We start from the raw sequence: 26,694 nt of genomic DNA, 5'->3' as shown, positions 1-26,694 counted from the left end.
ATAATAGGAGCAAATGTAACCAATGTGAGAAAAAATTTAATATAATATATTTTTTCCAGTTTTGTTATTCATATTTGCCCATTTCAGAATATTCACTCGTAAATGGAGATGGCTAAATCTGCAAATTATTCAATGGTTAGAAAAGAACGTCTTGCCTATGTACACAGGTTGAACAAAGATAGAATCTGGAGACAGAAGTATGAACCAATGATAAGGCAGTTTTTATTCATATGGTACGCAGCATATCCTCTCTGTGCACTGCAGGTTATTGCAGCCATTAGCTTCTCTGCTGTAGGGTCCGTCGACAATATTGTCACAGTAGGACAGATGCTCTGGACAAAGGGCGGGGCAGCACTGCACAAGGTCATTGAGCACACGGGCAGTGAGATGGAAGCAACCACTCAGGTCCAGGAAACTCAGATGCTGTGTGGCTACACTGAGCTTTGCCAACTGTTTGATGCTCCGATTGGTTAGCTTGCAGCAGCCTGACAAGTCAAGGGCACGCAAGCCCTGCACGGCCGGCTTCCTCTTGCACTTTATGTACAGCACACACAGTGGCTCCTGCTCTTGCTCCGGAACTGTCTCATGCTCTGTGATGCACGCGATTGTGTCAAGGAGGTCTTGCTCTGACATGGATGTTGATGTCACCATCACAGAAGAAGGAATTTGCTGCATATCGAAGTCGATCAGTTCATCACTCCACAGTTTCTCATCTCTCCAACAATTTAGTAATGACATGATGGCCGAATCTTCTAGTTTCTCACAGCCGGCAAAGCTTATACTTGTTAACAGCCGGCAACTGCCATTTTCTTGAATACTAGAACAAACATCAGACAATTGGAGTATAATTACAGACATGCCACACACGACAGAAATCAACAGAAATGAATCAGTCGGACCTGTAAGACATTAAGTCAAAATACGTCATTTTTAGATTATTTTACAATTTGAGATACGAGAGTGAATGCATTGAAATTTGCATCACTGCTTTGGGAATACATTAAATAACTGCTCATATGAATTCATATGGAGAAGGAAGGAATGTCACTGCTTATATGTCTTTCAGCACCATATTACCACTATATGAAGAGTTCGCAGGAAAAATGATGAATGTCACATTTCTGTTAAGGATTAGTTAATGATCTAATTGAGTCTATAACTGCAAGATGTAGTGCTGTTTCTATAGAAAATAAAGGAAAGGATTACTGTATTCGTGGTGATAATTCTCCTTTTTACCATTTTTCATAAGAACAACATTAAATTTCATAGTGATCCATTGAATTAGATAATGACATCAACCTTAACAAAACTGTGACATTCATCGTTTTTCCCGCGAACTCTTCAAGGGCAGAAGTCATATTTTTTTTTTTTTCATAATTAATTTTTTATTGAAATGTGTTCTCTTATCATAGACGCATCGATTTATGTTGAAAGGACTTTAAGAAACCCTATACATATGATTATAATACAATACAAGTATTAAATTGTAACAAAACTAACATAATTCAATTTAAATCCTGTCCAAATTCAATCTCGCAAATTTCAAGTGCAATAATTAACAATAGATCCCTATTAGAAAAAACAACCACCAAATTTCTTGGCTTAAAAATCGATAATGTGTTAAATTGGAAAAATCATATGAAATAAATTACCCCAAAACTAAATTCAGCATGTTTTGCTATTAGATCTTTGCAAAAGATAGTAAATATCAATACCTTAAAAACAATATACTTTGCATACTTCCACTCGGTAATGAGTTTTGGAATAATATCCTGGGGAAATTCCACAGATAGTAATAGTATATTCCTATTACAAAAAAGAGTAATTAGAATAATAGTAGATGCCAAATCTAGGGAATCGTGTAGGACTATTTAAAAAAAAACTACAAATAATGTCCATGGCTTGTCAGTATATTTTTTCATTAATAATCTTCCTGGTATGTAATCGTGAAAATTTTGTAACTAATTCAACAGTTCATAGCATAAATACACGTCAAAAAATTATTTTCATACTCCAACGGCAAGTCTATCGTGCTATCAAAAAGGAGAGCGTTATATGGCAGTAAAAATGTTTAATAGCCTTCCTATCGATATAAAAATTGAAATTCAAAACATAAGATTATTGAGGACCAAATTAAAGAAGTACCTAATTTCTCACACCTTCTATTCTGCAGGTGAATTCATGACATTCAATAACGCTTCATGAAATTTGATACTAAAACTTTGTGTTGTACTAGTAGACTATATTGTAAATCTCTTCTATATATATATTTCATTTAGACTGTGACAAGAGACAAGACTTACTTACTTACTTACTTACTTACTTACTTACTGGCTTTTAAGAAACCCGGAGGTTCATTGCCGCCCTCACATAAGCCCGCCATTGGTCCCTATCCCGAGCAAGATTAATCCAGCCTCTATCAACATATCCCAACTCCCTCAGATCCATTTTAATATTATCTTCCCATCTATGTCTCGGCCTCCCCAAAGGTCTTTTTCCCTCCGGCCTCCCAACAAACACTCTATATGCATTTCTGGATTTGCCCATACGTGCTACATGCCCTGCCCATCTCAAAAGTCTAAATTTAATGTTCCTAATTATGTCAGGTGAAGAATACAATGCGTGCAGTTCTGTGTCGTGTAACTTTCTCCATTCTCCTGTAACTTCATCCCTCTTAGCCACAAATATTTTCCTAAGCACCTTATTCTCATACACCCTTAACCTATGTTCCTCTCTCAAAGTGAGAGTCCAAGTTTCACAACCATAAAGAACAACCGATAATATAACTGTTTTATAAATCCTAACTTTCAGATTTTTTGACAGCAGACTGGATGATAAAAGCTTCTCAACCGAATAGTAACACGCATTTCCCATATTTATTCTGTGTTTAATTTCCTCCCGAGTATCATTTATATTTGTTACTGTTGCTTCCAGGTATTTGAATTTTTCCACCTCTTCAAAGGATAAATTTCCAATTTTTATATTTCCATTTCGTACAATATTCTCGTCACGAGACAATCATATACTTTGTCTTTTCGGGATTTACTTCCAAACTTATCTCTTTCAAGTAAAATTCCCGTATTTTCCCTAATCGTTTGTGCACTTTCTCCTAACATATTCACGTCATCCACATAGACAAGGAGCTGATGTAACCCATTCAATTCCAAACCCTCTCTGTTATCCTGGACTTTCCTAATGGGATACTCTAGAGCAAAGTTAAAAATTAAAGGTGATAATGCATCTCCTTGCTTTAGCCCACAATGAACTGGAAACGCATCTGACAGAAACTGACCTATACGGACTCTGCTGTACATTTCACTGAGACAGATTTTAATTAATTGAACTAGTTTCTTGGGAATACCAAAGTCAATAAGAATATCATATAAAACCCTTCTCTTAACAGCATCATATGCCTTTTTGAAATCAATGAATAACTGATGCACTGTACCCTTATACTCCCATTTTTTCTCCATTATCTGTCGAATACAAAATATCTGATCATATTTATTTATTTCACTAAGATCCTGAAATTAATAACACTCCAACAATGAAGATGGTAAAATATTAAATGTAAGTAATAACACAAAAAAAAACTGAAATTAAATTTATATCGCAACTGCAAAGTAACAAATAGGTGGGGACACATGTAGCCATACAGTGGGTGATCAAATTATTAGGGACACTTGGTAAAAGTAGGAATTTCATCTTCAAATTCACATAAAACACATGTAATTTGGATTTTCTCAACTGGAAAAGCTTTATTACTCTAAATAGTGTTTTATAAACAATATTATTACATATTTAATTGTGCAATAATGAATATGGAATGAAATAAACAAGAAAGCTAATATTTTGTCACACATCCCTTTGCAGCAATTACAGCATTAACTCTATTTGGCATACTAGAAATGCATTGGATACAATTGTTTTTAATTTCTTGTCCATGATACCACGCATTGATCAGTTTTTCTACTAAAGGTTGTTTATTTGTAATAATTTCTGAATGAATTTGCCTCTTCATTAGCTCCCAAATATTTTCAATCGGATTAAGATCCAGAGAGTTACCAGGCCAATCCAGAACCTTAATTTTGTTGTCAGACAGGAATTTTGTCACCTTATTTGCCTTGTGACAGGGCGCAGAGTCGTGCATCAACACAAAATCACCATCAGGAAACCATTCACGGACTTGTTGAAGAAGCCGTTCCTTCAGAATCTTTATGTATTGATATTGTCTCATCATTCCTTGAACAAAATACAGACAACCATGACCACTAATCACAGACCACACCATGAGGCTTAGAGGATGTTTAACTGTCTTCATAATACAGTCATTATTGTACTTTTCACCTTTACGCCTTCTAACGAACACAGATTTGTCAGCAAGTATCTGTAGGGTAGATTCATCTGAAAAACACACCTGAAAAAAGAAATAAACAGTAGGCCTACATAAAACACATTTGCACAAAGTAAAATTGTGACTAACAAAGAAATCATGTGAATGACAACTCACTTTTTTCCAATCATCCACAGTCCAAAATTGATGCTGCTTTGCCCAAGAGAGATGCTTCTTCACCATGTATGGTTTCAGGAATGGTTTCTTGGTTGGAGTGCGACGTGAAAACCCTAACTCTTTGATCCTCCGATGGGTTGTCACAGAAGATATATTGATTCCAGCATCTCTCATTGGCGTCTTTGTATGTAGAAAACTGTTAAACATCCTCTAAGCGTCATGGTGTGGTCTGTGATTAGTGATCATGGAACTGGTCGCCTGTATTTTGTTCAAAGAATGATGAGACAATATCATTACATAAAGGTTCTGAAGGAACGGCTTCTTTCACAAGTCCATGAATGGTTTCCAGATGGTTATTTTGTGTTCATGCACACCTCTGCGCCCTGTCACAAGGCAAATAAGGTGACAAAATTCCTGTCTGATAACACAATTAGGGTTCTGGATTGGCCTGGTAACTCTCTGGATCTTAATCCAATTGAAAATATTTGGGAGCTAATGAAGAGGCAAATTCATTCAGAAATTATTACAAATGAACAATCTTTAATAGAAAAAGTGATCAATATGTGGCATCACAGCCAAGAAATTAAAAACAATTGTCTTCAATGCATTTCTAGTATGCCAAAGAGAGTTAAAACTGTAATTGCTGCAAAGGGATGTGTGACAAATTATTAGTTTTCTTGTTTAATTCATTCCATATTCATTATTACACAATTAAATATGTAATAATATTGTTTATAAAACACTATTTAGAGTAATAAAGCTTTTCCAGTTAAGAAAATCCAAATCACTTGCGTTTTATGTGAATTTGAAGACGAAATTCCTACTTTTACCAAGTGTCCCTAATAATTTGATCACCCACTGTAGTGAGAGAATTATCGATCTGATACAAGTTTCAGTGTGTAGACCTTCGAAGTAGTCATGGCTACAACCAGAAAACAACATACCGTATCACACAGATATTTGTTTCTTTTTTTCTGAATTTAATGAATACACAAATTTTATTAGGACAAACTGAAGTCTGTATCTCTCTAAAAATTCTCTGCCTACCCATGAAATGCAGCAGACGACAGAGCAGTATGACTGACATCAAGAGTTGTCACGTTGGGGCACTGGAGCAATAGCACGTTCAGCAATTCATCATTTAAGACGCACGATGCACCAAGGTTAAGCTCCTTCACTCCTCCTCCCACACGGCACAGGGCATATCTCACAAGTCTGTAAAGGTGTTAAAAAATAAAATAATTTCTTAACACTTATCTGCATACCAAGCAAATTCTAACCATGGAACTCTGTACACAGCAGCCACAGCTGCAAATGAAACTATGAGTGCCTGCAGAGAAGGTTTTCACATGAGGAGCATCGTTTCAAATCATATTATGTCCAAAAAACAAAATTTTACAGAAAGAACGAAAAACTGATTACTCCTAATCTGGGTAACTTTTAACAAAGTGAAAAATGTGAACTTATGTTTCAAGCTTACTTTTAGGAACATGAAAAAATGAAATCACTTTTCAATCATATTCTTCAAATGCAAGGAAAATGTGTTGGACATAATACGTTTCGAGACAATAATTGCACAGTTGTACATAATCAAAAACCCTTAATGAAGTAAATACATAAAATAACCAATCATTATTGTTATTATTAAAGAAAAACATTATCTGTTACTATAAAATTACAATATCAACATTAAACATTTTGATATATAGAGTGTTCATAACTTCTTCCTGCTGTCATAATGTTTTAATGTTTTTTTTTATTAATGCATAAAAACAATTATAATTGTTATTATTAAATAAAACATTATTTTGTTAATACGAAAAAGAAATCTATATATTAAAGAAATTTAGATGTAAGTATACAGGGTGTTCGTAACATCTATCCGGATGGATTCATGGTGTTTGAAACTTTTTCACATTTTTTGGTATCCTACTTCTTCTTCTAAGCAACCAAAAGTTGTCGAACTATCATGAACTTACGACGGCGCTTATTCCGTCGGATCCTGGCCAACTAGTCACTCATAACGAGTGCACCTCAGCACATGTGTGGACTTCGGTCCTACGTTCATAGACATCTATGACGTAGTGCAGAGGGCGGCCACTAGAGGGAACCCAAGAGTTGGAGCTTAATCTGAGACGATTCTATCCGACGTCGGGGTTGTATCCGGTGTGGCTTAGTGGATAAAGCAACAGCACGTAGAGCTGAAAACCCGGGTTCAAATCCCGGCGCCAGAGGGAATTTTTCTCTGTTCCATTACTCTTTCATCTTACGAGGGAGAAGCCCATTAATTCAACTACTCTCTGTTTCGATATGCAACAGATACAGGCTCTTCCAAAACTATCACTCAATGAAGTCTATAATTCACGGCAGGTAAACTGTCATTCTCTTTGTATAACGGATCAGATAAAGGCTGTATTGTCTGTATTGAATATGTAGCACTGTCGAGAAAAGTGCACCAGATTGTCAGTATAAACAACAAAAGAAAGAAATTAATTTTATTTATACCAATTCTGTAACATGAATATTGGACGTAATACGATATGAAACAGACACTATAAAGGATTGAATACGATTTGAAACAACCGCTACTTTTAAGTAGTTATTTACACTGTTAGCGAATACGATTTGATACAATCAGATTTCACAGCTTCAAAGATCGCATCCGAAACTATATGAAAATGTATCAAAATCAATGTTGTCCACCAGTGGATATAATACGATTTGAAATGATGCTCCTCACATCTACTTCAGCAGAGACAATGAGCAAACATTTACAGTATAATCCCGTTAATATGCTTGTCAAGGGACTGTGGCCTTAAATGTTATAAAAGGGACAGCGCTATCGACAGGAAATGATTTATGAAATGGGGAAAACAATTTAGACAGCACTTAATAGGAAACACATAATATTGTGCATTAGTTGCAGTGCAAAATGCAAATAAGAGCTCATTTCATACGAGAAAAAAAATTGATTGTTTGCCGTATGTTTGTACTGCTATTGTGAATGATAACATTTTTATACAGTTCAAGAAACTACAGACTTCACTTGATACACCACTAAGAGCAACACTAATGTAATTTTTCACTTTCAGACAGAGATTTTCACTTTGCCATTTTGCACTATCAAACTTAGTTCACAATTCACAGAATTCAAAGGTTGACTAAATTTTACAGAAAGGACAGGAACATATTGTCAGGGAGACCTGTGATTGTTAAAATCCTTTCATACAAAGAAAAGTACCAGAAAATGAACTTCCGACAGTGATGACTGGAGGAATTTTTCAGGTAGAGTGTGAAATTTCTTTCTTGCACTCATGGTGCAATGACTCTCAGTACAGTCAAAGCAACATATTTCATCATCATGCTTTTAAAACACAAGTTTCGGAATTTTTTTTACTCATTTCCGATCCAAAAAAGTGCTACAAGCGGAATTTGGAAGCATTACAAAAGAGTAAAATTATGCAGGATTATATATGAAATGTCCAAGGACTGTATAAAAAGAGCATAATGAATGGGATAGCATTATAAATGGAAGCATATAAATGAGGTTTTACTCTATTATAAAAAAAGGAAAAAATAGTAAGAATCTAGATATGATATACATCGAGAGATTTAATAATAATAATTTATTATTATTAATATTATTATTATTATTATTATTATTATTATGGTGAAATATGATGGTAGGGAGTGGATTAATCTTGCTCAGGATAGGAACCAAAGGTGGGCTTATATGAGGGCGGCAATGAGCCTCCGGGTTCCTTAAAACCCATTTGTAAGTAGGCTGACCAGACGTCCCTGATCTCCAGGGACAGTCCCTGGTTTTGAGTTGCTGTCCCCAGAGAGCAAATGTCCCCGTTACTGTCCCCGGAAATTAATTTTGTCCCCAGGAACTTTGATTTTGTTTCAATAATATTTTACACGTAAATATTCAAGTATCGTGATGGAACTGCTGTGATGCACATGAGACAGAAGAACCAGCGAACACAATATGAGATATTCTGCACTCTTTGAGAAGAACATAGCATCTTTGTCTTTGGTCATCTTAGTATTCGCTTTGGGCGTAAGCGTTAGAATGAGGAATTTTGTGACAAACTAACAGGTGAAAAATGGTATGATTTTTTCAACATTGAAACAAAAAATTCCATTCCATTTGAAAATCTTCTCAAAATAGTGTCATTAATCATGTGTCTTCCAGTCAGTATTTCATTAGTTGAAAGACTTTTCTCCATAATGAACTCAATTTGGACTGATGCAAAGTCAAGAATGAAAGTTGAAACAGTTAAGCTTTGTTACAAGTGAAAACAAACTTTCATTTATCATGTGAAGAACTTAGTGTGAACTGTATGGAAATGAACAGATCCTTAAAAAGATACATTCTTCAGACAAGTATTTGTAAAATGTGTGTGTGTGTTAGAGTTCACTGTGTAGGCCTACAATATTATGTGAAAGAATTCCATGCATGCGTCAGTACTGAAATTGAATTCTTAGTGGCTATAATTATGTATAGGAATTTCGTGTGTTTATTCATTTAATTAAAAAAGTTAAAGATAGTCTACAAATTTAGTGTGCAATTTCTATCATTGTATCTACTGTTACATGTATTTTCTGCAAAATTTCAACAGAGAGTGACTAGAGAAGCATTTGTGGTTTCTCTTGAAATTGCCGATGTCCCCTGCTGGACCATAAAAAATCTGGTCAGCCTATTTGTAAGTAAATCATAAGATATGCAGCAGTGCTCACCCAGATATCACTCTGTATTCAGATGCCAATCTCTTAAATAGTTCCGCGTGTTTCTTGGGCTCGACTTCGCATTCTGACTGTTTTATCACTATTAAACCCAATCCAAAATTGTGGAATTTCTCAATGTCGATCATATGCTTTGGGAGTTTGTGCAGTTCTGGACACCAGTTTTCATCATAAGACCACTGACCTGAAAGATACATCACCAGTTACTACGGCCTTCACATGATAAAGATCTCCAAGATGCAGTCTATGAGGAACTTACCATGTGCCCACTGAACGGGACAAATTCTTTTCCACAGTGCAGGCTGGTATACCAGATTGTTCCACTGCTGACACACCTGTGCACAACGACCCAGGTCTGGAGGAGTTAGGAATGAGAATATCTTGGTCATGACCAAATCAGGCAGGTCCAGAATGCTGTCCTGCATCATGCTCTCATACAGAAGATTACTGGTGACAGCATAGTGTTCCACGGCAACCAGCTTCCGAATCACTTGGAGCTCACCTCTATTGAAGTATTTATCCAGTAACGGCTGAGAACACGAAATTGCATGAGATATCAATGCAATGAAAATATAATTTTAAAATCTAAATTCTCCCCTTGACTTGAATTGCTGAAGACAGACAATGACAAAAATTTCAGAAATTCGAACAGCTGTCACAAACAGGAAGCAAAGACAGTGAACATAAATGACAGTATATTATTATGATGTACCGAAGTACATATATTTCCGTGCAGATATTCTGCGTCATCATATCATGAAAGAAGAGTGGAACGGAGAAAAATTCTCTCCAGCACCGGAATTTGAACCCGGGTTTTCAGCTCTACGTGCTGACGCTCTATCCACTAAGCCACACCAGATACCCATCCCGATGTCGCAGTGCATGAGGGTAGGCCACTAGAGGGAACCCAAGAAGTGGAACAAACTGAGAGGATTCGATCTGACATCGGGATGGGAATCCGGTGTGGCTCAGTGGATAGAGCATCAGCACATAGAGCTGAAAACCCGGGTTCAAATCCCGGTACCAGAGAGAAATTTTCTCTGTTCCACTCATCTTTCATCATATTATGACACAGAATATCTGCACGGAAATATCATATGTACTTCGGTACATCATAATAATATATGATATGCGAAAAATAATCACTTACTGATTTAAGACAGTGCTTATTCCATTGGATCCTGGCCACTTAGTCACTCATAACGAGTGCAACTCTGCACATGTGTGGACACTGTCCCACTGTCATACATCTATGATGCAGTACACGAGGGTAGGGTTCCACGAGGTGGAACTTAAACTGAGAGAATTCAATCCAACATCGGGAGGGAATCCAGTGTAGCTTAGTGGATAGAGCATCAGCACATAGAGCAGAAAACCCGGGTTCAAATCCCCGTGGCGGAGACAATTTTTCTCCATTCCACTCATCTTGCATCATAAATGATAGTAATTTACTTCGTACAAATGATATTTTAAAGCTGTGTAGAATTTGTTACCAAATTTTCACATTCATCATAACTAAATAAAGTAGAAGCCCCATGTAATGGTCCCAAAACACCAAAGATTCGGATATGAGGAGAAAATCATGTCTGCCAAAAATATCTTCGGGTCATTCCATGTCAATTCATCCAGAAAATTCTGAGACTGTCACCCTATGTCAGGGATTCTCATAAAAACGTGTTGAATTGTGCTACAAGCATATCTATGGATAGTCTTACAATTTGAATGGATTTTTGCGGATTGGTCGCAGAGTAGTGACTATTGGAAGTTACAGACTTAGGATTGAAAATTCGAAATGTTCTGTACGTTCTACAGTTTTTGAGCTAGATATTTGATCTTTTGAAATGAAACTGTAGAATGACCATCTTCTGAATCAGATATATATAGTTTGCTAATTTGAGTTCGTGGTTTATGCAGTCAATTTCTGTACGTAAAATTTAATTGCGAAAATTTACAATTTTTTTTTCATATTGCAACACCTTCAAATAACAAGAAACATTTATGGAATAATTATGGACTCATAAGGTTTTAACAGGAAAAAAAATTGTTTTGGAAAAACAATAGGTAGTTTTCAGTAGAAGGAAAAAATTTACTTGCTATCGTCATAGTTTGTCTGTTGTCATTCTCTTTAGGTAAATTGGCAGGACAGCCACTTTCGCTCTGATATTTCTGTAAAAGTCAAGCAGTTGGCGCAGGATTGCCTATTTATCTCTATATTGTTTAGAAGCCAAGATGTCAGATGATGGGTATAAATATATGAAGTGAAATTGTAATATAACACGTTGTAAGTATATATTATATCTCTCTAACAACCTATATTTTTCAACATATAACAATACATGGTTATTCTGTCAGTAAATACAGAATCACAACTCAATTGAACAAATGACAGTATCTGTCAGTACACAATAGCACAACATTCTAAAGATGTAAGAGGAGGATGCCTTTTGAAATGGGAAGAGTGCAAAAAGGATTACTTTTAGGAGACAATGGATACCTCTTCAAATCCAATTTAATGACACCTCTCTTGAATCCTGTCACAGAATTAGGGCAAAATTGTTACAGGGTACACAAATCTGCATGGAATACAGTGTAAAAGTACCTAATATGCAATTTATGGAAGAGGTGGTTTCCCGTCCTTAAGTTAGGCCTAAGAACAACTGCTGAGAATGCTATGTATATAATTGTGGCATCAGGTTCTGAAGCTGTCCACGTTATCCTACGCAAAAGTCTTCTTAGATTTCCTTTTGAAGTTACCATTTAATTGCTGTACACTTCTCCTATTTACATTTGGAAAACTATTGAATTATTTTTCATATGTCACCCAAATCTCTTCTTTTTTAATGTTATTCCACCTATTTTTTATTTTAATTACGGTATAACAACATACCTTATTTAGGAAGAATATCAAGAACTTAGACAGAACGTGCTTGATGTATGGTCCTGTCCCAAACAACTTTCCCCTCCATTCGCATGTTTTGCACTATAGAAGAACTTAAAAATAAATAAATAAATAAATAAAATAATAACGTGATTTGTAGTAATTACAAATACCTGATTTGCTGAAGATTATATTCACAAGTTGAGTCTTTCACAAATGTAATATAATGTAATGTAAACCTAATATAAGTGGAATATATTTAGAATTAGACAAATACTTTGTCTTTATGTATTTTCAGAATATTGTATTGAAATAGTAAACACTAAATAATGTTTGTACACTTACGCACTTTATGAATCATGAGAAAATTAAAAATTAAACTGCAAGAAATTGATGTATTTTTATTGTGTGTAGGAAATGTACACACTGAACGAGTTTCATAATAAAAAAATACTTAATAGAAGCACACTCAACGAATGGCTTAACTTACCAAAACAAATAATATGGTAAGTATGACTCACAAAAAAATAATAGTTTTATAAATTGGCACTGAACACTATTCTGATTTTGTGCTGTGAGTTTCGTTCAGATTAAATTTGTTTATGTGTCTGTATTATTGCAATCCATCAATAACTGAATATTTTATTTTAGAAATCTCCTCACCATTTGTGAGCTGCCACAAAAGACGAAGAATACTTTAAGCTTATAAATATGATTACAAGTTCGTGTCGAAATAGCCTATATTCAACGAAAAAAAAAAAATGTCACTAGAAAAAATTCGCCAGTCACAGTTATATCTACACAAGTTAATGTATTGTTGACAAGTTGTTAAGTAATATTTCATTTTATGATCCTAATAATTTATCCCCATGACGTGAATATGTTAGCAGAAAATCCACAAACAATTAGGGAAAACACGGAAATTCTACTTGAAGCAAGTAAAGCAATAGGGTTGGAAGTAAATCCCGAAAAGACAAAGTATATGATTATGTCTCGTGACCAGAATATTGTACGAAATGGAACTATAAAAATTGGAGATTTATCCTTCGAAGAGGTGGAAAAATTCAAATATCTTAGTGCAACAGTAACAAATATAAATGACATTCGGGAGGAAATTAAACGCAGAATAAATATGGGAAATGCCCGTTATTATTCAGTTGAGAAGCTTTTGTCATCTAGTCTGCTGTCAAAAAATCTGAAAGTTAGAATTTATAAAACAGTTATATTACCGGTTGTTCTGTATGGTTGTGAAACTTGGACTCTCACTTTGAGAGACGAACAGAGATTAAGGGTGTTTGAGAATAAGGTTCTTAGGAAAATATTTGGGGCTAAGAGGGATGAAGTTACAGGAGAATGGAGAAAGTTACACAATGCAGAGCTGCACGCATTATATTCTTTACCTGACATAATTAGGAACATTAAATCCAGACGTTTGAGATGGGCAGTTCATGTAGCACGTATGGGCAAATCCAGAAATGCATAATGTGTGTTAGTTGGGAGGCCGGCAGGAAAAAGACCTTAGGGGAGGCCGAGACATAGATGGGAAGATAATATTAAAATGGATTTGAGGGAGATGGGGTATGATGGTAGAGACTGGATTAATCTTGCTCAGGATAGGGATCAATGGCGGGCTTATGTGAGGGCGGCAATGAACCTCTGGGTTCCTTAAAAGCCAGTAAGTAAGTAAGTAATAATTTATCCCATCATTGTTTTTTGCTGCTGTTCTCCCTTCTACACAAATTCTCTGGAGCAATCGGAGAGCAATGCCACAGGCCTTGGCAGTGGCTATCTGCATTGATGATAGAACACTTTTAATGTTCTCACAGTTTTTAAGTTCTTTCAAGAAAAAGTAAAATTTATAAATAACGCCTTTAGTATGACTTTTGATAACAGGACTCGACTGAGACATGATACTGATTACGTCTTGAATAATTAGTATTTCAAAACACTATTTATAATAAGATATACTTGCGAACAGCTGTAGTACAGTAGTGTCACAGACAAGAGTTGTCAATAACATAACATTCAAATGCAGTGACAGAAAGATCTCTTTTTTCAGGTCATAAACTGAAGGAGGAAGTGTGGGTTGAGTCACTTCCGTAAAAAACCAAAAACCTGCCTATTTCTTCTGCCTGTAGTACAATTTCTTACCTGGAATATTTTTTCTTCTTCTCTCATATGTGGATAGAAGGTTTCTGGAAATTCAGTTACTGCCTTCTGTAAACGTAGTCCAAACTCTAAACAGTCCTCAGATGACTTACTCTTCATAGAATACCCATCATCAATCAATGTGATCATCTAGAAATGATTGGAGAAGGAAAAACCTTCAGTCTATGTTTATTCAATTGATACCTTAAATACAAGAAAAATCAGCAATATATGTGCGCAACACCATGAAACCTCCCTGAAAGACCACTCTTATTAAGAGTCCATCCCTCTAAGGGACCGATTTTTCTTAGAACATACGCTGGTTGGTTGGTTGCTAATGCTCGGCATATTGGAATTCTTCCATTTACCTTCTTGCTTCTCAGTATCGTAATGACATAGCTGTTAAATTTTTAAACTTCTTAAGGTATGTCATACCCATTATAGTATTATCTTCTTTACAAAGTAAACAATAATTAGGAGTAGGAAAAATGTTTATTTTATACAGAGTGTTTCAAAAATAGAGGGCATAATTTCAGGTATGTATTCCCCATATGTAGACAGTACAAAAAGTTCATTACAACATGTGTCCGGAAATGCTTGATTTCCGAGTTACGGCCTTCAAAACAGTGATATTCACTGGAATGTTTTTCTTCCCGCAGATAGGTGCCATGACATACGATATTAACAGAGGACACTCTGACAGTTAATTCCGAGGTGAAGGGTACTTCGAGTGTTGTGTTTGACGTACTGTGCGACATGTACTCAAATCAGGAGCTGGCAGAAGTGCACTTCATGTACGGTAAGGTGGATGGCAATGCTGCACTGGCTCGTCATTTGTACCAGAAGAGGTACTCTTATCGATGGATAGAGGTGGCTCAATTGCTTTTGGCCTCCACGCTCACCTGATTTCAACCCTATCGATTTCTACTTGTGGGGCAATTTAAAATCATTGGTGTATTCGTCTTCGGTGCCTGACATGAAATCCCTTCGGAATCGAATTGTGGCAGGTTGTGAGGAAATATGAAATACTCCTAGAATTTGGGATCATGTTCGCGGGCCATGAGACATCAATGTGAGGCCTGTATTCAAGCAGGAGGTGAAAATTTTGAATATCTGCTGTAAAGGCAACTACCTGCAGGAAGAAAAACGTTCTGGTGAATATCACTGTTTTGAAGGCCATAACTTGGAAACCAAGCACTTCCGGACACATGTTATAATGAACTTTTTATATTGTCTACTTATGGGGAATACATATCTGAAATTATGCCCTCTATTTCTGAAACACCCTGTAAAGAAGGGCAGCCAAACAACCCTGTTCCGTATATAATCGGAAAAGTGCAACAGCTTTCATTCGTGGACATTCTGGAATTAAATTTTTATTGTTTAAATAATTTTTCATGTATCTATTTTTGGATTTTCTTAATTATTAGTTTTGAGGACTGAAATGATAAACATAAATTTATAATTTGTTGGATTATTGTGCCCTTTTTTGCAAAGGAATTCTCTATCTCATTACCAACAATTCTACAGTATGAAGGAATCCAATGCAAAACTATTGTTGATGAATTCTTGGAATTCCTTTGTTTCAGGTCCTGCCTTCAAATGGGCCTTATAGTCGAAATCAACCTGACCTGTAGTTTTCTACAATGAAGTTTCAAGTTTTGTATATTCGTATTTGTGTTGCATTTGATGATAGTTATTATTTTCATGTGTATTAAGTACTTAATTATTAGTTTTGAAAATATGACATGCCCCATATCATGTATATCATCAGTGAATGCAATAAATGTTTATGATTACGTTTTGTGAAGGGAATTAAAGTGTTTGATACTTTGGTGAATTTCAGCAATTCTTTTTCTTGTAGAAGTGATGTATATCATCAGTGAATGCAATAAATGTTTATGATTACGTTTTGTGAAGGGAATTAAAGTGTTTGATACTTTGGTGAATTTCAGCAATTCTTTTTCTTGTAGAAGTGTTTGCATTAATGGCTTGCATAGCTGATTTAGAATCGCTAAATTAATATAATAGCTTTATTAAAGAGTTTAATGCGATAGAAAAGTTGCTTTAATGTAGAATTTATTGCCTCAAGTTCTCCATCAAAGTGAGTTGAATTCTGACCGAGAGATATATAAGAAAAAAAAGTAATTTACTCTAAATTCTACTACCAGTCGTATTATTGAAGTTATCAATCAATCAATCTTCTTAATGCATGTATAGATATAAAAACCCATAAAACAAATACATTTTTACCTCCATTTGAACTATCATTTGTTGCTATACGAGCATTTTGTTCGCTTTACTTTTAAATTGTGAAAAACTGGCAATGTCTGCTAGTACACTTTTCCTGCAGTGTAATTGACTAAATGAAGCTGAATCAATCCTGGTTTATTATGAATTCTTGCTTAGAATTACCATCCAAATATGCTGACAAAGCTTATTGGTTTTTTTACAGAACTCTCTGTGTAAATACTAAAACTATGAATATTAAAAAAAAGTTTCATATAATACATACAACTGCTAACATTACAAAATTATTCAGAAACAAACATATCAGAAAATAAAATAGTTCTGACACTGATTCTCGATGCCATACAGTATTAAAAGTAATAAACATTGAACGAAATAATATCAATGCAAAAAATTGGTTCTGTATTGTACTCTACAGTACACCGATTTTCCATTGATACCGTAAATTAAAATAAAACATGTTTCCACTCACCTGGCCAACTGGACTGTTTGAATGACAATTACAAAATTCTGGCTTATCTATGCATAGGGATTCCAGTCTTGTTTGGAGTCTTCCAATTATGACAGTCTCTTCAATATCTTCATGATATTTTACTTCTGTAAATGTACTACGAAGGGTGCAGAGAAGAGCTTCTACAGCTGCGAAGTTTGTGAAATCAGTTTTCTTTGCCTAAAAAAATATTTCATAATATATATTTAAGCTTTTATTAACTGTAGTAATAAAATCTGAATTAGTTTTTTTTTGTTTTTATTTTACTAAATTAATTCATAAATGTTTAAATCAGTGGCGGTTCCTCGGGGGAGGGAAGGGAGGAACGTCCTCCTCACATTTTTCTTCTTTTGAAAGTAAATATCAAATGAAATATATGCCTTGAAATTCGATGAAGATTCGATAACTTTTAAGTTCACAGCTATAAGAAAACCTCGGTTGATCGAGTTTTAAACGACGCGTACTCATGTGCTGCTAGAAAACTGTGAGAAGGATGCGAGATTGATTGTGTGGAGGAAAGTAAATCCATTCCTCCTTTACTGCAGTTAACACACACAGACAACAGCACGCTAGCGGCCAGAGAAAGAAGCAGAGTTTTAAAGCAAGTAAATGAACGAAGAGGGAGGAGATGCTCCTCTGAATCAGCGCATGGGCGGGAAAAAAACCGACTGGTCTTGCAGCAAGCTTGCTACCGCTGTCATCTAACGATGCTGCATTCAACCAGACTATAACACATCTAGGAGGAGACACAATAAAAACAGTTTTAACGCAAAGCTATGAAAGACATCATATAAACTTTTTTTTAAATTATAAATCAAAATATATTATTCATTGCACTTTATATAAGCTACTATTCATGGTTTAAAACTTTCGAGGATATCTGAAAGTTGAAGTTGGATTTATATAAAACAAAGAGGAAGTAGTTCTAAGTTAGTACCGGTATCGCAGATCTTTTTGGCCTCTGAAATTCACTTCCATTCATTGTCTATTAGACAGGACAACAGCCAAGTTGTCAGTTCTTTACAAATATATTTGAAATTGAAAGTACTGCAAACTACATTATTTTTAACATAAAAAAATTGATCAGCCACCGGTAGCTTTGAATAACGGTAGTATGACTTTACAAGAACTGACATTCTTAAAAAGCATGTGATACTGAACTTGTAAAATGTACATGTGGCAACACAGACCACGTGGGTGAGTGCAATGTTCTCGCTTTCCTAACAGATTATATCTCATTCCCATTTCCGTAAAACGGTTTCGGTTACGTGTTAGTAGCTGGTCTCTTCCAACACGAGTGATGCTGTAGGCCTAGTGTGCGTGAAAAATGCTGCGAGGTTGTGAATTTCCTTGTAATTGTTAATTTGTGCAATTATTCAACAATGAATGGAAGTGAAAACATATTATATTTTGGACAATTTAGGAAACTCAGTTTACAAAAACAGATTATTGCTATACAAAAGGGAAGGCCAACCCTAACACTAACTGGTCTTACATGTATGCATGTAGGCTAATTTGTAGCATGTTTTTCTCAAGGTGTCATTTTGCGCTGTTAACTTCTTTCCTCCTCTTAAGAAATATGCAGGAGCCGCCACTGGTTGAAATCATTGTATCTGAGAGTTAGACTCTTCTATAACATACATAGTATAGATAATTTTCGTGGATAATTCGCTAACTCATCATCTAATCTTACCTCACCTCGGTAATTACTTTACCTGTCATGACAACACCAATAAAACATAAAAATCACATTTTCGAAGTTAATGTCGGTTTAAGAGCATTTATTTTGTTAAGAAATGGCGGCCAAGCAATAAAAAGTATTGTTTGTGTTTACCTTTTACGTGGTAAAACACAGAAGGCATAAGAGTTACAGCACAGTCTAGTATATACAGTCATGAAGCTCAATATGTAATAAATATGCATCCATAGATAGTTGCTAACCACTAGGATCGCTACTATCACCTCATTACAGACAATGCGAAATAGTACCTGCACAGTCTATTGTTCCTAGCAAACTCAACAACTCAAGCTTCGTGACTGTATATACTAGACTGTGGTTACAGTATCTTCCATGGTTTATGCAACAGTTGTCTATGCATGGTTCTGCTTCTTTTCAGTCTATTTTTCGATGTCCAATTGGTCAATGGGCATCAGTTTCAATTTCAGGTTTATGAATATGTAGTATTTTAATAAAAAGTGGATGGTTTTGGGATTTACAAAGGGGCCATTTTTTAATATTGAAAAACTGCGATATTTTTCTGTTAAGACACGGCTTATTGTCTGATAAGTGCAAATTGTGAAACTTTGGAATAAGCGAGTCATAATGTCGAGGATCAGTGAGACATTAGGTTTGGTTTGTTTAGGCTTTTGGTATGCCTTGCATGTAGCCTACCTTTTTTTTTTTGGTAGATGAATAGACACATGCGGATGACGTGAATATGTTAGGAGAAAATACACAAACGATTAGGGAAAACACGGAAATTTTACTTGAAGCAAGTAGAGTGATCGGTTTGGAAGTAAATCCCGAAAAGACAAAGTATATGATTATGTCTCGTGACCAGAATATTGTACGAAATGGAAATATAAAAATTGGAGATTTATCCTTCGAAGAGGTGGAAAAATTCAAATATCTTGGAGCAACAGTAACAAATATAAATGATACTCGGGAGGAAATTAAACGCAGAATAAATATGGGAAATGCGTGTTATTATTCGGTTGAGAAGCTCTTATCATCCAGTCTGCTGTCCAAAAATCTGAAAGTTAGAATTTATAAAACAGTTATATTACCGGTTCTTCTGTATGGTTGTGAAACTTGGACTCTCACTCTGAGAGAGGAACATAGGTTCAGGGTGTTTGAGAATAAGGTGCTAAGGAAAATATTTGGGGCTAAGCGGGATGAAGTTACAGGAGAATGGAGAAAGTTACACAACACAGAACTGCACGCATTGTATTCTTCACCTGACATAATTAGGAACATTAAATCCAGACGTTTGAGATGGGCAGGGCATGTAGCACGTATGGGCGAATCCAGAAATGCATATAGAGTGTTAGTTGGGAGACCGGAGGGAAAAAGACCTTTAGGGAGGCCGAGACGTAGATGGGAGGATAATATTAAAATGGATTTGAGGGAGGTGGGGTATGATGATAGAGACTGGATTAATCTTGCACAGGATAGGGACCGCTGGCGGGCTTATGTGAGGGCGGCAATGAACCTTCGGGTTCCTTAAAAGCCATTTGTAAGTAAGTAAGATGAATAGACACAGTAGGCAACGACTTTTTATAAGGCCGAGGATCAGTGACAGGTTAGGTTTGGTTTGTTCAGACTTTTGGTATATATTTCAGATGTGGTTTTTGATAGGTAGATACAGTAGATAGAAAGTGAATTTTTGTAAGCTCGAGGTTCAGTGATAGGTTAGGTTTGGTTTGTTCAGGCTTTTGGTATGCCTTGCATGTAGCCTACTTTTTTTTTGGTAGATGAATAGATACAGTAGGCAACGACTTTTTATAAGGTCGAGGATCAGGGACAGGTTAGGTTTGGTTTGTTCAGACTTTTGGTATATATTTCAGATGCGGTTTTTGATAGGTAGATACAGTAGATAGAAAGTGAATTTTTGTAAGCTCGAGGTTCAGTGATAGGTTAGGTTTGGTTTGTTCAGGCTTTTGATATGCCTATCATGTACGTTTTTAGATAGATAGGTAGATACAGTAGACAGAAGGCGAGATTTTGTAAGGTCGAGGATCAGTGAAGGTTAAGTTTTGTTTATTCAGCTTTTAATATGCCTTGTATATACTACGCTTTTTGGTACATTGGCACACAGATATAAGTGTAATAGAAGGGCTCCAGGAGATATAGTCATATGACACAATTTTATCATTTTTAAGATTCCTATTTCAATTTATTATTTAAACCTCCCTCTTTAAATACAGCTGAAGAAATTTCTTGTTTCTACAGTCTTTTTTTTAGTTTGTTATTTAACGACGCTGTATCAACTACGAGGTTATTTAGCATCGGTGAGATTGGTGCTAGCTAGATGAAATTTGGCGAGACGAGACCTAGGATTCACCATAGATTACCAGGCATTCACCTTATAGTTGGGGAAAACCTCGGAAAAATCCCAACCAGGTAATCAGCCCAAACAGGGATCGAAACCCTGCCCGAGCACAACTTCAGACCGACAGACAAGCACCTTAACTGACTGAGCCTTGACGGTGGCTTGTTTCTACAGTAGAGTGCAGAAAAATACAGGTGACAGTTATTTATTTTGCCATCTTGTGAGAAGTTGAAATGATACATAGTCATAAGTAGACTTCGAATTTTAGGTAAAAATCTATTTTAATCCTTAAAAGATAAGTTCATAAAAACTTGCAAGTATACGTTTCATATAAAACTATGCCTAAGTTTGGTATTTTAATAGCACTTAAAATGCCTATTTTGACCTATTATGTATGTTTTATCTCTAATAGGTTAAAACACTAATTCTTATTTCAGAAATTTGTATTTTAAATTCCAAATGTGTTCCTCGTTCTGTTGGAAATAAAGCACGGGATAAAATGGAACAAGTTCTACAGAGAAATGTAAGACTAAAAGACCTGCATATTGCTTCAGATATCCTAGCAGGGAAGAACACGGATTTACAATGTAACATTCCTGTCCAACTAATGTCAAAATTGAAATATGATCCTGTTATTCAGTGAATATGGAGCGTTCATTTTCAGTATACAAATTTGTGTTGCCTTTTGGTTGAAAATTTAGAAAAAGTATTAGTAATTTATATAAGCTAATTATGGACATTAACAGACAAGGCTTGGTAAAAATTGATTATACTTGACTTGCTTGTGTACTGAATTTGTCTAAAACTTATTTTTCACATTTAATTCTTTAGTTTATGTATAACTAGTTAGATACTTGTTGTTCTTGTACTTTTTGTAGTAGTGGTGGTAACGATGTATAAGCATTTAAAATTATTAAATTCTAGAAGTGATTTCCTGATGATTTGGAACATGTTTTTGAACAAAATATTATTTTTTTAGAGCCTATTTTCAATTCTTTAGAAACAATTTCCTACACTTATAAGCCTACTTTAGGCACCTAAAATTACATTTTAACGACCTAAAAATCCGTACCCTAGTCATAAACCATATAAAAACGGCATTCACTTCAAGACGAAGTGAAAATTCTTGCTATATTCAAAACAGTTCTGACAACAATAATTGTGAAAATGAAGAGTCAGACCCATTTGATACCGACAGTGATGAATCTTGACATTCATCTACCAACATTTATAGCTCAGATGACACTGTAGTAAGTATTAATACATTATTTATTACTGATGTATCAGCTGTGTGGCTTGTGACTGTTTCTCCCAGAATTTTACATGCTCTACATATTATTATTATTATTATTATTATTATTATTATTATTATTGTTATTATTATTATTATTATTATTATAAAAACAAATTAAATTCTGCACAACACGGATTTACTAAATCCAAATCTACTACAACTAACTTAGTCTCTTATTTGAATCAGATTGTACCAGTTGTTGAATCCCAGGGCCAAACAGATGCAATATATTTTTATTTCAGGAAGGCGTTTGTTGTAGTTGAACATTCTATTTTATTGTCTAAATTAGATAATATAGGACTATCGGTAAGCTACGTAAGATGGTTTGAAAATTATTTACACGATAGACAATCAAGTGTATGAATTTTGAATACTCTCTCTGATCCATTTAATATTATTTGTGGTGTGCCTCAGGGCTCAACTTTAGGACCTCTTCTATTTTTAATCTTCATTGACGACATTTGCAAAAGAATAAGTTCTGACTATCTATTATTCGCTGAAGATTTAAAAATTTTTCGAAAAATCAACAGTGTTGCTGACTGTCAATTTCTTCAGGATGACATTAATTCAATTACCTATTGGTCAGTTGATAACAGGATGATGATTAATGAATCCAAAACTTACGTAATAGCATTTTGAAGAAAAACCTCTACACTAAAATATAACTATCATCTAAACTATGTATTAATTAACAGAAAAGATTGTATTAGAGACCTCGGTGTATTAATTGACATTAAATTATATTTATACAACCACATTGGTCATATTTATAACCACGCAATAAGAATGTTAGGAATAATTCAGTCAATTACTTATTCTTTTTCAACACCTGACTCTCTCTTAATACTATACTATACATTAGTGAGATCGGAACTCGAATATGCATTTGTAGTTTTGAACTCTATTACTAGTTCTGATTCCGCAAAACTAGAAAATATTCAAAGGAAATTTATTTCATTATGTTCGTACAGATTTCTGCCTAATAACTCTGGGTATAACTATGATAAAAAATGCGAGCACTTTAAATGTCGAAGCTTGTATGCTAGACATCATGATTTCGATTATTTATTCTTAAGTAATGTCCTTAAAGGTGACATTGTCAATCTTTCTTAAACAGTGTCAACCTTTGTATTCCTATGAAGGACATGAGACATCACAAACTCTTCTATATTAGAAATTCTAAATCTTCCTCGCTGGTCTCCAGATGTATTAAAAATGCTAACTTACATGTAGGCAATTTCGATCCATTCAATGTATAGAAGTATTAGAATATGGCAATGTCTTTGCTAATATTATTTGCATAATCCTTATACACAAATTGGTAATACTTTTGTAAGAATCGATTCCTTTCCCTAAAATGTTATAGTATTAATTCTTGTAAATTAATCATTGCAATCTATGTTCTTCATTTTGTTGTTATCTCAATTATTTAATTTGTACCATAGTCGTTCATTTTAATGTATTAATTGTATCACTGTGCTGGACTTTTATTGGCCAATGTCTGTTGTCCAGCACATAAATATTAATAAATAGATAAATAGATAAATAAATAATTAAATAAATAAATAAATAAATAAATGTATTATTATTATTATTATCATTATCATTATCATTATTATTATTATTATTATTATTATTATTATTATTATGCATGAACATTTTATATTTTATTTAATGACTATATGGGAGAATAATATTAAAATGACTTTGAGGGAGGTGGGATATGATGATAGAGACTGGATTAATCTTGCACAGGATAGGGACCGATGGCGGGCTTATGTGAGGGCAGCAATGAACCTGCGGGTTCCTTAAAAGCCATTTGTAAGTAAGTGTAGTTTATTAATGTAACTTTTCATAACAATTGTAAGTTCTTTTAAAAGCTCTTAACTTAAAATGAAAACAGGAGCTGCAAATTTGTGTATGTGGCTTGTGACTATGTTTCATTGAAATCTTACAACTTTTATTTTTCTTAAAATTATAGCTTGATGTTAGTATAAAAAGTAAAACATCACCAATGATGGCCAAACTAAGATGTAATGTTGGTCGACAGTATGTGTTTAGTAAAACAAACAAGATAGTTCAAGCAGCTTCTTTAGGACCTCCTTTCACTTGTTCCAATAAATGCTATACTAAGCTACTTGGAGATCAAGAAAATATTTTTAACTTTTTCTAGGACATGCCAAAAACACTTATTTAATGTCCAAGATGAAAATAGAGCCAAAGGCAAAGAATTGGGCTCTAATTGCTTTGGAGGGATCTCTCGTGACTACCAAGAGATTTGAAATAGTCCAGCATTCCTATCCCATGGTGGGTCACACTTGACTTCCATACAATCATGATTTTGGCCACATAGAAAAATATGCAAGAAACAGGCATTCAGTAGTCTACACACCACATGAATGGATCGATGTGAAGTCAGCAAGTCGAAATAACAGCTTTATTGTAACAAAAATGGAAAGGGAGGAATTCAAGAGTTTGGATGATCTTAAGTCATTGGTATCCAAAACCACTAAGTTCAAGAATAGTAATGATATTCATTTACATGAAACCACACAATTCCAATTGAATTCCAAAACTCCTTATGAGTAAAGTGTAAAGCATTGTTAATCCACATTTTCCCTCTAAATATTGCTTATATACGACTTAAGAAGAAAGGAAGATCTGTAGCACCAGATCCATTTCAACTTCCAGTAAAATATAGAACTCCACTCTTCATCAACCAAAAGAAATTATATGATGTACCGTTTCTAATGGCATACATTTTAGCAGCCAATCAAGAATGCTTCCAGTCACTTAAAGGCAATAATATGCATGGTTAAGAAGTGTAAGAACTCCCATAATACACAATGATGAACAAAGTTTTCAGTGTTTCTATAACACTATGTAAGAAAATCAATTAAGTTTACTCAAATATTATTTTTCATAATAAATGAATGGTATATAATATCAGGTATTTCTTTCTCAGTGAGATATAATAGTCATAAGACACATTTAGTTACTTCCTTAAATACAATCACTATGAAACTGTGTTGGGAATAAAAAATGTTGTGCTAAATATTCATGAATATGTTTCATAACATATGGAAGTATGATATAACATACAAGAAATCTTGTACTTTGATAATGTGATTTACAGATTTTCATCAAACTTTATTTTACTCATTTCTCAAAACTATATCAGTGTGGCTTATGACTATATCTCTCGGAGCCCTTCAATTGTGCTGTGTTTGTGGAAGTTTAGTATCATTTTTTCTTAGAAATTACAGTATCAATTTTTAGGCATTTTTTTAAGTTTGAAGTTTGTAATATTTCAAGAGGTTTTACAAATTTAAACTGTTTTCAGCCATTTTCCAGTAATTTTCGCATGTGAAAATTTTTGAAAGAAAAAATCAAAAAGAGACCGCCATGACGGGCTACAGGTTTACACTAACCTCCAGGATTGATACTGAAACAAAAGGATGTTAAACCAGTAACTAATTATAACTACTACGAAATAGGACAAGGGGTTACTATGTGACTGAAATTATAATCGGAATTAATATTGTTACTGCAGGCGACATTACAACGCAAATTTGACTTTGAGAAATAATCGATAAACTTAAGTGCATAGGAATGTTGGTTTAGGCAGAATAATTGTTAGCACGTTAAGTGGTATAAAGCACATTTTGCAGGATTATGGTATAGCAGTACAACAGGTAAAAAAAAATCATTTTCTTGAAGTGAAACTAGCGCTGAGGTACTTTTCGATTATTTCGGAAGTGAAAATCGTTGAATTTATAAAGAATTTTTTGTGGAGATGCAGTTGATCGTATATGCAAGGCATAACAAAAGCCTAAACAAACCAAACATAACCGGTCACAGATTCGTATATGCAAGGTGTATAAGCAGAGTACGAAAAGAACTACGTCAACGCTAGTTTAGCCGATTCATATTTCAGTACACGGTTACCTCACTGACAATTATTTTAAAATACTAAAATGGACAGATTTGTATTTGTCATCATGCTTATGAAAAGGCACTTCTCGGTGCCAATAATTTTGTGTGTACAAGGTTGGAATTTTGGAGGAAGAGAGAAATGAACGTAAGGTAACCGTGTTCTGAAATTTATCCAGGGAAATGTCACAATCTTAGAACATTGTTTATAATATTAATAAACATTTATATTTCAAATCACCTGCTCTATATAACCAGTAATAAGTTCTTTCATGCGTAAATGTGGTATGTAAAATACATCACTTTCCGAACAAATTATTTGCGACATGTTTACACGAAAGTGCCAATCAGCAGTGCCACCAACACTTACAACATGTCACTAAATTTAAA

The 26,694-nt window shown here is 34.6% G+C and overlaps 1 protein-coding gene across 1 annotated transcript; it reads right to left on the bottom strand.

Annotated features, from left to right (window-relative positions):
- Positions 1 to 16: 16 nt before the first annotated feature.
- LOC138708075 (F-box/LRR-repeat protein 5-like) lies at positions 17 to 26,694 on the bottom strand. The gene is made up of 7 exons (XM_069838222.1): positions 26,546 to 26,694; positions 17,008 to 17,205; positions 14,289 to 14,435; positions 9,519 to 9,789; positions 9,254 to 9,443; positions 5,558 to 5,725; positions 17 to 817 (listed from the first exon to the last, which is right to left on the bottom strand). Exons 1-7 carry the CDS (start codon positions 26,630 to 26,632, stop codon positions 223 to 225), a joined length of 1,656 nt encoding a protein of 551 aa, XP_069694323.1. The 5' UTR covers positions 26,633 to 26,694; the 3' UTR covers positions 17 to 222.

The sequence above is a fragment of the Periplaneta americana genome, chromosome 10, assembly GCF_040183065.1.
Source record: "Periplaneta americana isolate PAMFEO1 chromosome 10, P.americana_PAMFEO1_priV1, whole genome shotgun sequence".
Lineage (NCBI taxonomy): Eukaryota > Metazoa > Arthropoda > Insecta > Blattodea > Blattidae > Periplaneta > Periplaneta americana.
This window is presented reverse-complemented; position numbering and strand designations above follow the sequence as displayed.

Bases quoted from the DNA above. Each gene is read 5' to 3' on its own strand.
- LOC138708075 (XM_069838222.1), bottom strand. From the start codon at position 26,632: ATGTCGCAAATAATTTGTTCGGAAAGTGATGTATTTTACATACCACAT. The intron at 9,444-9,518 runs GTAAGTTCCTCA...TGTATCTTTCAG, and splicing joins TCCCGTTCAGTGGGCACATG to GTCAGTGGTCTTATGATGAA. The intron at 818-5,557 runs GTAGGCAGAGAA...TGTTTGTTCTAG, and splicing joins TCGTCTGCTGCATTTCATGG to TATTCAAGAAAATGGCAGTT.